At 31.1% G+C, this 12,255-nt stretch overlaps 1 protein-coding gene across 1 annotated transcript; it reads left to right on the top strand.

Moving 5' to 3' along the window:
• Nucleotides 1-10,722: 10,722 nt before the first annotated feature.
• Nucleotides 10,723-11,733, top strand: LOC18043810. The gene is made up of 2 exons (XM_006436570.2): nt 10,723-11,449; nt 11,545-11,733. Exons 1-2 carry the CDS (start codon nt 10,790-10,792, stop codon nt 11,620-11,622), a joined length of 738 nt encoding a protein of 245 aa, XP_006436633.1. The 5' UTR covers nt 10,723-10,789; the 3' UTR covers nt 11,623-11,733.
• The last annotated feature ends 522 nt before the right edge of the window (nt 11,734-12,255 follow it).

Below are 12,255 nucleotides of genomic sequence, written 5' to 3'. Positions count from 1 at the left end.
TTTGACACAATAAATTCTTAAGATCTTAATATAAGGTATGGTAAAATGGTATTTTGACTTATTGTAGACAAATTAAATTTTGGCACAATAAATACTTAATCCATCATAAAATTAAAGGGAAAATAATAATAATTTATATAATTAATCTTTTGGGCAATAAATCTAAAAAAAAAAGACAAAAAGAATTTATTAAGTTTTATTTACTACTAAGAGTGGATCCACAACCCTAACTAGTTCAATTTCATAGTTTCATTTAAATTAAGTTGTTTATATTCAAGTTTAAATTTCAATTTTTAGTTAAAATAAAATAAACAAATTAAATCTTTTTTCTGTGGATCGACCTCGGACTCACTGAGTTATAATACAACAAAACACTCTTATACTTGAGAGTTAAAAATTACTTTTAAGTTGTGTCACATGTCCTGGGCATGAAGGCATTCCAGGGTTTCTTGACTTTCTTTCTATCGAGACACAACAATACGTATGTCCCAAATTTGAGAACTCATTCACCCTTATAAGGGCCTCCCAACTAAGGGCATGATCCCCTTGCAAATTTCTTCAAGCGCACAATCAGCATCAAAATACCTGATGTATTTAAGGTAAGGAGTTAAGATTCTCTGACAATATAGTTCATCCCCCATTGGCCACTATTTTATAGCTTTGTATCTAAAACTTTGAACTTCATTTTCGTCCTTAGGGATGGTCCCTTTTAGGGATGACAATTTTTCCTATTCCATTTGGGATGGGTCAGGACATATTTTTATCCCAAAAAACTAAAAGGATGCGAATGAGAAATTTTTTATCTTATTTGCATATACGAGATAGGACTGCGATTGGCAAATCCCATCCCATCTCATCCTATTGCCAACCCTAGTTGCTGGTTTGGTTTATTGTTATATTATTGAAGTATTGGATATTTTAATATGGTTGAAGTTGGTTACTGTCTAAATCTATAGTTTTTTAAGTATAAGTCTTAATATTAATGTGCAATAGAAGCAAAGGGACAAATAAAAATTGTTAGTATAAAATTATATTCGAACATTCATGTAGTCAAAATAAAACTAGTATTTGATTATTCTACTTTGTACTTATTCAAGATTTTTGCTATATTGAATTATGATAATCCTTAAAAGAAAAAATTTTACATTTGGGATTAGGATAATAGGATAGGACGGGATATTTGACAATACGAGACTATGAAAAATTTTTATCCCCAAAAAAAAAAAAGACAGGAATAGGACTTTTTTTTTTATCCTACTTGCATAAACGAGACAAAACTAAGATTGACAAATCCCATCCTATCTTGTCCCATTGCAAACTCTAGTCCCCTTAAATAACTAATTGATTAGAGGGCCCATCCAAGACCCCCCAATGACCATGACGTTCATCTCAAATGAAGGATCCCTAGTGATGCTGGGATTGAGTATTCTTTCCACAATGAAAGTTTTAGAGAAGTTGACTTATCTTTTCGATGTCATTCCTGCTAATCTATCAGCCAGCATGTTCTCCTCTTTGAGGATCTAAACAATTTCCACAATTTTGACTTTTTGACCTTCTCCAAGTAGGCCTTAATGTTTTCCTCCCTTGCTTGGAATTCTTCCCTTACTTGAACCATGATTAATTGAGGGTTGCTCATAATTAGTAGGTACATTGCCCATATAGGCATTTCGCAGAGTTCCTCTTGAAAAAGATCGCCCCTTATCCCCACTTCATCCCCCAACTAATTGGTGAATTCAACTATGAAATTAGTGATGGTTTGTACTTTAATCGAGAGGCGACACATATAGATAATGTCAAACTCGTTGAATTTTAAGAACCATTTAATCAGTGATGAAAAAGGGAGTAGGTTAAGGTAGGGACGGTCTCCGCAGATAGAGGAACAATACTATAGTCTTGATCTAGAGGGGATATAGTAGTAATTTGAGTCATGATGGCCTTCACAGATAAATGGATGGTCTCATGGTCTTGATCTGTAGAGGGACGATATCGGTAGAGTAAGAATGACCTTATACGATTAACCCATATGCTTAGGAACCCATGTTGAGCTCTGTATTGGCGAGATCCTATATTGGGGCGATCGTCAAAAGCTTTAAGAAGATATTAGAACTATGTTCTCTAGGTGGAAGGATGGTCTCTGCGCGTGCAGGGAGGTTCGTTGTGGTTGTACGGATGGTGTTAGCATTGTTAGGGAAGTTTTCTATGGGCAGAGGGATATGGTTTCATTATTTTCATAGAGGTTCTCTGTAGGTGGACTTGGAAAAGATAAGTTCCCTGATTGACCTTATTCTGACAAAGTCACTTCTTAGTCGAAGTTTTTAGATCTCTTAAAATATGTTAACACTCATAATCGGCTTATATTTGTAATGCAAAAGATATGTGGAGTGTCCTTGATGGTCATGATCCCCATTAGGGTAGAGACCTTAAGAGCTAAAGATTACATGAAGATGGTGCACTAGGATACAGTGAAGTATGGGTGATTGATGATTCAGTTGTAGGCACTCTCCTTGTAAACAATAAAAAAAATCAACAAGATGAAGAACATAATAATAACTGTTAATGACAATCACTAGTAAGGATACAATCCCCTCGGGAATAACCATCTCGCCTGTAAATTTAACCAGTGGGGTTCCCTATGGGCACATCTTCACTGACTTGATGTATATGTGTTCGTTAGTGAAAATGATATCTACTAAGCTTTCTGCGTTGACAATAACTCTTGCCATTTTGCGTGATGCAATGTCCATTGTTACCACAAGTGCATTATCATAAGGGTAAAGCATTATAGCGGCATCATCATAAAAAAAGATGATTAGTATTGGGTGTGAGACTTAGTGACTAAGAGCCGCGTGGTTGAGATTTATTTGGTGGCCATAGAGTAAAGCTTAGATAGTGCTCTTTGCATAGCTTTTGTTTGCATAGCTAAATATGTCTGCACTAGTGGGTCCCTTAGTAATTGTGTTGACTCTCAGGTTTAGGGGTTGTTGATCGTGCTACTCAACCTCCATAGGGGAAAGTGCATTAGAGATGTTTGCTTTGTCGTTTCTTCTTACTTCTTCTCAATTCTTCAAACGTTAACAAAGAATTCTAATAGTTTACCGTTGTTGATGAATGTTTGGATGGCATAACATTCTACAGTAATGTAACCAACATCTTTGTGATATTCACAATATTTGTCGGTCCACCTCAATTTGCATTCTTCCTTATTGGTGGGGGCCCTCTGAGTAAGCTTTTGTGCTTAATCTAAAAGAAAATATGTTTTTGTGTAGTGTTGAGCTCGTTGAGCTATGGGGGTTGGGATACTATAGGGTGGGGCTCATTCTGTGGGCGATCAAGTAGTTGAGGGACAATTCCTCAGTTTAGGCTGGCGTGATCCCCTCGGTAGGATAGGGTTGAGATATACTCCAGGTCGCCGAGAGGGTAACGGGGAATGTCGTTTGGTTTCTCACCTTTTAATATGGTCATGTCCAACTGGTTGGGTCATTTAGTGCTTTTTAATGGCGTAACTCTCTTCAATATCTATTAGCTCTAGAGTCCAGTGGTGCACTGCGGCATAAGTCTTAGGAACATTGTGTTTGATAATTTTTTTATAGACCTTCTCAACATTGTTGAGATTTTTATAGAAAATCTTAAGGATTCTTCCCTCTCTATAAAGAGTAGCATGACCTTCTCGTGAAAGCGCCTCATATAACTATCTAATAATTTGCCCTCCCTCTACATGATTTGTGATAGGTCTGAGAATCCCTGCTGCTCTTTACTTGCATGTTAAAACTGAGTGAAAAACTCTCGTTGCAGTTGCTCCCATGATAAGATGTTCTTAATGAGAAGACTGGATCATCTGCCCTTCATAGTTTTCTAGGTGTTCGGCTTGGTCAGTGCGACCTTCGTAGAGAGGCAGTTAGGGCATGATGAGATCTTTAAGGAGGTTTATAGCAATGATTTACTTTGTAAGTAGAAAGTGGAGGTATGCAAAGAGAAGACTTCTGGAGAAGTCTCTTTCACTTTCGTCGTCTTGTTCACCTTCTCATGGAAATGCCATAGTCCAACTAGGATGTTTTCGTAAACAATTAATTTTCAGCCAACTTTTCATCCTCTTGTTCGTTTTTTGCATTTAGCTTGTCGCAAAGGTCAACAAAGACAGGTTAGAGGTATTGTTTCCACATTTCCTCTATAATGTAACCTGAGTAAGGCAAACATCCCTCTTGTGTAGAGGTTCTTCCCTTCAGCCATTTTGGGGGACTTTGTTTACCTAGCTCTAGTGGATAGGGTTGTTGGGTTTGTACCATTCAGTGGTGAATTGGTGATGACTCTGTTTGGTAATGTGGGGTGTCAAATAGCTTAGAGACGACTTGTATGAGCTGTTGAACATCATCTCAAGTTAAAGGTTTCTCCTTTCTTTTGGAGGCTACCTTAGCTGGGGCTTTACCTCTGGCAGCGCGAGTTTGGTTGGTTATGGTTTGAGACTATTGATATTCCTCTCAAATCGTGCCTTCTTAATGGTTGCCACCTTCTTGTAAGTTATTGATAAACATGTTTTGTGGGTCAAAGATGTGATGTTGTGATTAAAGAATTGTTTTTACAAGTAAGGGAGAAAAAGAGATATATTTGTAAGTAAAAGAGATATTTTTATGCATAAAAGATTAAGCTTTTTAAATGAAGGTGTGACTTTGTTAGAGAAGAAGGTTGCTTTGTGTAAGAAAATAGGCTTGTGTAATTTTCAACAGGTTTATGAAGATAAAAAGCTCTCTTCATCAATTAAAAATCAAGAAAATTCCCCACAGACAGGGCCAAAATGTTTTGGTTTGATTTTCATTTGGTCCAAAACATTATGAGAGCTTCTCTTTTGGAGATGGTTTTCTGAAGAGAATGGCAACTGGACTAGTAAAGATGCTATTCTCTAAGGAAGGTGACGACTAAGATGCCTCTACAACCAAAAGAAACAACTGTACAACCGCCATGGTGGTCGGCATGACACTCCGACGGTCAAGCAATAAGAGGTAAAATAGAGTGAGGGGTTTTAAAAAAACCTTAGAGTAAGAAGAAAGTTGAGTGTTTTTAGGATGAATGAGTCACTTACCTCTTTATGAGACCCAACCTGACCTTGTTTATGTGGAGTGCCCCTAAGGGTATCTTTTTGTGTCATTGTGCACACCTAGCGAACCGCCTTTGGGGAATTCCCTCTTTAAGTAGGGTTTTAGGTAATTTAACCTCTTTGGTAGAGGCTGTTCAGTGTGCTTAAGTTGACAACTTTTAATTTAAGAGTAGTTTGTGCTAGTAGTGTATCTGCGACTCCAATTGGCTTATTTTAAATAAGCCAATCAAGTGGACGAGCACCTTAGCTTTCCAGAGAGGGTGCTGAGGGCTATCTATTGTCCTTCTTTCCTTACTTTTGACTTGGGTAGCTTGGAAGGAGATATTTAGGAAGCAGCTTATGTAGGGACCATACTACAATGTTGTGGCACAGGCATACCATAGAAGATATATTTTGTTATTCTCTAACAACTCGGATGGTTGATGCCATCTTTCCAGGATCTTCCCATCTGAACTTCCATTTTTCATCTTCCCCTTGTCAACTTCTCCTTCTCAACTTCCACTTCATTCTTTGTCACAGTCTTGAATCACGTTCCCCATATAAGATCTTCACATTTCTTCAAGGTCTTCCCTCTCATCCTTCTTTTTCAGATTTTATTTTATCCTTTGTCATGGTTCTAAGTTATACTCCCCATGTGTCATGCCTTCAATACCTTTAGTCTATATTTTACCACCAACAAATTTATTGCTTCCTTTATGGATAGATGTTCAGTACAATGCACAATAATTTATATTATGATAGAGAATTGATATGTTTTTTTTCTTATTTGAAATTGATTTTAATTACAAAATAATTTTTATAATTTTTTATGTTTGAATTTTCTTGATTTTTAATTTTAATCCAATCAACGAAACCTAGCCCAAACCAATAACTTAAAGGTTGGATTTGCATGGGTTGGGTTGATTTTTTCTCAACTGAATCCCCATGTCTTCAACACTCTAAGTACAGAAGTTTGTAGGCCTAGCTCATATTTAAAAACTAACTCTAAAGTTAAAAATTACTCCGCGTTTATGTTATTATCCTAAGAATCATTCTTAATCAATGTAAGATTTGCAATATCCTTGACAGCTCCTTAGTAGTACTAGCCAACTTAATTTGAATAAATATATAATAAATAAATTATATAAAATTTAAATAATATCTTATATAATTATTGGAGTGTATTTTTGAAAACTCAAAAGAAAAAAAATCTTTCAAATTTTAAAGTGTTACTAGTTAATCAGTTTATATGGAAAATTTTGAGAATACATCAAAGATATCATCTCATTTATACAACAGATAAATGATATTATGACATGTGTATATTTATTTTAAAAAATCACCATAGAAGTAGTGGTTATATAAAATTTAATTATACATATCATAAATATGTATTAGTTGATTATATTACTTATGATATACCTTAGAATTTTCGGTTTAAATGCTATGTACATGAGAAACAGCACCAATTGAAGTGCTTTTCTCAAATAGCACTTGTAGTTAGTGCTTACAATACCTGACGCAAAAGTGTATTCTAATTGTTTTTTTTTTTTGTCTGAACCACGAGGTGGTCCTGAGTGGGCTCCAACTGTGGGAGATACCTTTAAACCCGTACCACAACCCGAACTAATCCCTGCTTGCACCGGGTCGGCCCGTAAAGGGTAAAGTGCTGGCCAAAATGGTGACTACATACAAGAGCATGGTTTGAACCTCTGACCTCTCTTAAAAAGTGAAAATGCCGAACCACTCACACCAACCAAATTTGGTTAAAGTGTATTCTAAATTTGATTAAGAAAGAACTTACATTTGGCATTTAAGCATTAACAAATGGGGTCTGCCTAAGTTGGGCTACCATGTCAAATTTCATTGCAGCCCCCTATAGTCTATATTATTTACAATTTATTTATAAATATAATAAAACTTTCTGTATTATAAAATTTCGTTAAGTCCCTTACACTCTATTTTATTTCATCGAAATCTTTAGAGTATCAATTCACCCCTATAATTTTAAATTTCCAAAATACCCTCCATTTAATTAAAAAATATAATAATTATTAAATGAATTATAAATATAATTATAATAATTATTTTATTATAACTATAAATATAATTATAATTTTTAAATAGATTATTATTATTATTATTATTATTATTATTATTATTATTATTATTATAGAGTGGTTTATAATTTTATAGTGTGTTTATTAAATAGGAATTGAAATTACCTATAAACATAATGAGTTAAAATTGGAATAGTTATAATCGAAATGAGGAATTGGAATCAAAATAATTTATTTACTTGAACTGTATGAATCATAATTAAAATGAAATGTATTACCATTTATGTATTTACTTTATCTTAGAATCAAAATCAAAATGAGTTAAATTGTAACAATAACTATAAAATCTTTAATTAATTTTTATCATCATTATTATTTTGTATTTTAATTATTATTGTTATTATTATTTAAAAATTAATTATTAATAATAATTATCATTAATTATTATTATTATTAATTTAACAAAAAAATTATTAATTATTGTTTATAGATTAATTAATTTTAATACTTTTTATTCTTGTTAATAATAATAATATTAATCTATTTAAAAATTATAATTATATTTATAGTTATATAAAATAATAATTATAATTATAATTATAATTTATTTAATAATTATTATATTTTTTAATTAAATAGAGGGTATTTTGAGAATTTAAAATTTTAGGGGGTTTTAATGAAATAAAACAGTATAAGAGGTTAAACAAAATTTTATAATGCAGAAAAATTTATAATACTTATAAATAAATTATAACTGATATATATTATAGGGAGCTAAACGAAATTGTAGAGGGCAGCTGTAACTTTCGTGAGCTGCTAACTTAGGGGGTCCAAGACAAATGGGTATGAAGAGTGAGTAAAGTTAAAAAAAAGATTCGCCTAGATTTTCTCGTGATATGGGTCCAATTAAAGTGGAAAAACGTGAAGAAAAAATAGTTTAACCGCCTGGCTGTCATTAATGTTTCCTCGCACAACTGGCGGTCCAAAACACCAAATTCATCATCTTCTGCTTTTCCTTCACAATATATCAAATAAAAGTAGTCATCTTTACCTCTAATCTTCCATTTGCTGTGACCTTACTTTTCTTTCTGGATGCTTCTTTTTTGCGCACTAACGTGATTCTTTTTCTTTTTTCCTCACTTTGAGTTAAAAAAAAAAAGAAATTCGTGCGAGTCAATTTTGTGCGCAATACAAGGCTTAAAGATTTTTTTTCACTTTTTTTAATCTAATCACCTTTTTTTTAGATAAACGACACTTATATCTCAAGTTTTAAAAAAATAATTATGAAAATCTCAAATTTTTTAATAAGAGAAACTACAACAATGTTTTTACTATAATACCTTTCAACTTTATAAACCCAATAAAATTGACTTCAAAATTTTTCATTAAATAGAAATATATCATTAAAATAAATGTAATAATATATAAACTTTAATTTTAATGTTAATATTTAAAATATTTTTATATTTTACAATCTATTAGACCTGTTTTATTATACTAAAGTAAATTTTAATAATAGATACAAACATAATATTAAATAAAATAAAATTAAATTAACATTAGTTTGAATATTATGTAAAAAAGTAATTTTGAATATTATTAATAGAGAGATATTATTTTGTTAATTGTAAAATCTATTTAACCCAAAGATTTATTTAAAATCTTGATAATAAACACAAATATAATACTAAAATAAATATAATAATTTAAAATTGGGTAAAAGCTCATTTAATCCCTATATTTTAAGATTAATGTCCGTTTAGTCTCTGTATTTTAAAAAATGCCTCGAAACATTCCTAACGTTAAAGTATTGATACCCCTACCGTTATTTTTTATTTCTTTTAGCTTACTTTTACAATATTACCCTTTTATAATAATTTTTTTGTTTGGACATTAATAAAAAGAAAATAATTAAATTACCAATTTCACTCTAGAAAATAAAAAAATTATATTAATTTTTTTGGAAGCACCATTTGCACACTTGGTAGTTTGCATACAATTTTTGACAATTAAAAATTAATAAAATTTTTAGGGTTAAATTTGTAATTTAATTATTTTCTTTTTATTAATGTCCAAACAAAAAAATTATTATAAAAGGGTAATATTGTAAAAGTAAGCCAAAAGAAATAAAAAGTAACAATTTAATTTTTGACAATTAAAAATTAAGATAATTTTTTTATTTTTTAGGGTTAAATTGGTAATTTAATTATTTTCTTTTTATTAATGTCCAAATAAAAAAATATTATAAAAGGGTAATATTGTAAAAGTAAGCTAAAAAAATATTAAAAAAAAAGGGTAAGGGTATCAATACTTTAACAGCAGGGATGTTTCGAGGTATTTTTAAAAATATAGGGACTAAATTGATACTAATCTTAAAATACAGAGACTAAATGAGTTTTAACTCTTTAAAATTTTAATATTATTTTAAATATTAAAAATAATTTAATATTATTAATCTGTTGGATCGATTATATTATTTATATTAAATTTATATTAATTAAAAAATTAAAATCAATTTTTTAATTACTATATTTAAAGGGTATTATGATTAAAAAGAAATTTTGATTCCCTTTTTAAATATTTGATATTCTTATAATCATTTTTTTAAACTTTAAAGATATAAATATCCTCTATCTCCTTTTTTTTAACTTCTGCATCCTACAGTTACTTTTTGGAAAAAAATAATAATAAATAACCTTGTGCATTCAAATCAACAAGGATAATTTACGTAATTGAAACTTGCGCACCGGCTAGAATATTTTTAATTTCCATTTCATTTTACATTTTTATATAGAAGAGAGGAGAGACTCAAACAAGAGGCCTGGAGATTTTCTCTAAACGATTTTTCTAGTAGCTAGTTTTCTTGTTGTAGTTTCTGGATTAGAGAATCATAATGTATGGATTATGTAGTTTAAGTAAAGTGAAATGATTCATTGAAAAGGAAGATTCCTAAAAAGTTAAAGATCTATTAAAAGGACATCGATTTTGAAAGCAAAGATCAATGGTTGATGTGGGATATAAATGTACAAGCCGACGGGTTATTTGTTCAAAAATTTGGTTATAAAATTTATAATCTGTCAGTTTAATTATTAGTTTATTGGCAATTTGGCCAAAATAGGTCCTTTTGATTAAATTGTTTATTGTTGAAAAAAATTAATTTTTTCAATTATTTTGAGATAACAAAACACTAAAATAAAATAGAGTAAGAATATTTATTTTGGTACAAACTAAATTTAGATAACAAGTAAATAAATAAAATTACAAAAGCTACATATACATTTAAAAATATTATAAATACACTAAAAAATATTTAGAATTTTTTTAACTAATCATTCTCTTATCTATTTTAATAATATACATTATCACAATTTTTTATTAATAAAATTTACCAAATACAATAAATTATCTTTACACTTTAAAATAAAACATTATAATAAAATTACCAGATTGACTCTTAATATATAAAATTTGATTAAATGATATTTAGTGTAACTTACATCCCACGGGCTCACATGATAACATTTTGTTTCGGCTTATTTTTGGTGGGCTGTAACTTACATAAATGTAATTTAGGAAGACCGAAATATATATGTATCCAACAACCACATTGCAACTTTACTAGATCACCTCTTTAATACACACCCTGAAAGAGAACACAGCCATGGAAACTGCAAAGATAACTTTGAAGCTTCTCATCCACAAAACGGAAGGCAGAGTCCTTTTTGCAGAAGCTGGCAAAGACTTTGTAGATTTCCTCTTCTACATCCTCTCTTTGCCCATTGGCTCTATCGTTAATCTTTTGAGAAACAAAAACATGGTATGGTGTCTTGGTGATCTTTATCAAAGCATTGAAACTCTGAGTGAAACTTATATGCAATCAAACAAAAACAAGAACTCGGTGCTAAATCCCAAATCTCCACCATGTCCCAATGAAATTCCTCTTTCACTACCTGATCATAGCAACGACACAAAGCCTCGGAAGTTTTACACTTGCACTAATAATGGCTACTACGGTCAAGGTGGATGTTATACTCGCTGTCCTCGCTCACATGTGGCTGATACTCCATCCAGGTCTTGTCCTAGTTGCAATGAGACCATGACGGGTGAAATGACTTTTGTTTCTGCCGATGGTACGAGCACGATGACGACCGCAGCGGATGCTGAGAAAGGGTTTGTTAAAGGGGTGGTGACTTACATGGTGATGGATAATTTAGAGGTGATGCCTATGTCTGCTATCTCCTATATTACTTTTCCTAGCAAGTTTAATATTGAGGATCTGGGCACCCTTCAGGAGAAAGTTGTCGATTTTGGCCTTGATGAGGTATATTGGTCATACTTTTCCCATTTGTTTGTGATTATTCAATAATAATCTGAAACATTTTTGTTTTTAACTGATTGGTGGCTTCCTATTGTTAGGGTTTGAAGCTGTTGAAGGCATCAATGGAATGCAATAATGTTTTGACAAGTGTTTTCTTTGGGAATATGGAAGCATAAGATTTCAAGACGGCGATTTGCCCCCTTTTTTTTCAAATTTTGCAGTCATCTTGATGCTTTGTTATTCTGATAGTTTGAACTGTTTTGGAAGCTCCTCTTTTTTAACTGTGCTCTGTGTTGTTCTCTTCTGATATTAAATCTAGTTTGTATAAACAATATCGTTTACGGTGTATTTGATCTGTGCTGCAGTCCTATATTATATTTTATTATGTTATATTAATAAGATGTTTATACTTTATTGCAATATTAATATTTATTGAGAAATTACTAAAAATACTAAATTAACATTTTTTATACATTAATAATAAATTAAATCATCATTGGCAACTAGCATCGGGCACCACCAGCAACTGATAGTTTTCGCTGTTTAAGTCTTATTTAGCACCGGTTAGAGATCTTTATTCTGTTAATTTTACCAAAAAAAAAGAGAGAGAGAGATCTTGATTTCTTGTACATAAATCTCCAATTAATCAAACAATTGACTACAAGGGAACTTTTTTTTTTACTCAATTAATTTATTTTTAATCCCTTAAGCCCTTTAATTTTTTTTCCACTTAATAAAAATTTTTACCGAATTATCCATTAAATTTATTAAATTAATTTTTCCAACCTTTTGGTTTATTTTAAAAAAAT

Source organism: Citrus clementina, unplaced genomic scaffold, assembly GCF_000493195.1.
Source record: "Citrus clementina cultivar Clemenules unplaced genomic scaffold, Citrus_clementina_v1.0 scaffold_4, whole genome shotgun sequence".
Lineage (NCBI taxonomy): Eukaryota > Viridiplantae > Streptophyta > Magnoliopsida > Sapindales > Rutaceae > Citrus > Citrus x clementina.
Note: the sequence above shows the minus strand (reverse complement) of the source record. Positions and strands in the feature narration are given on the sequence as shown.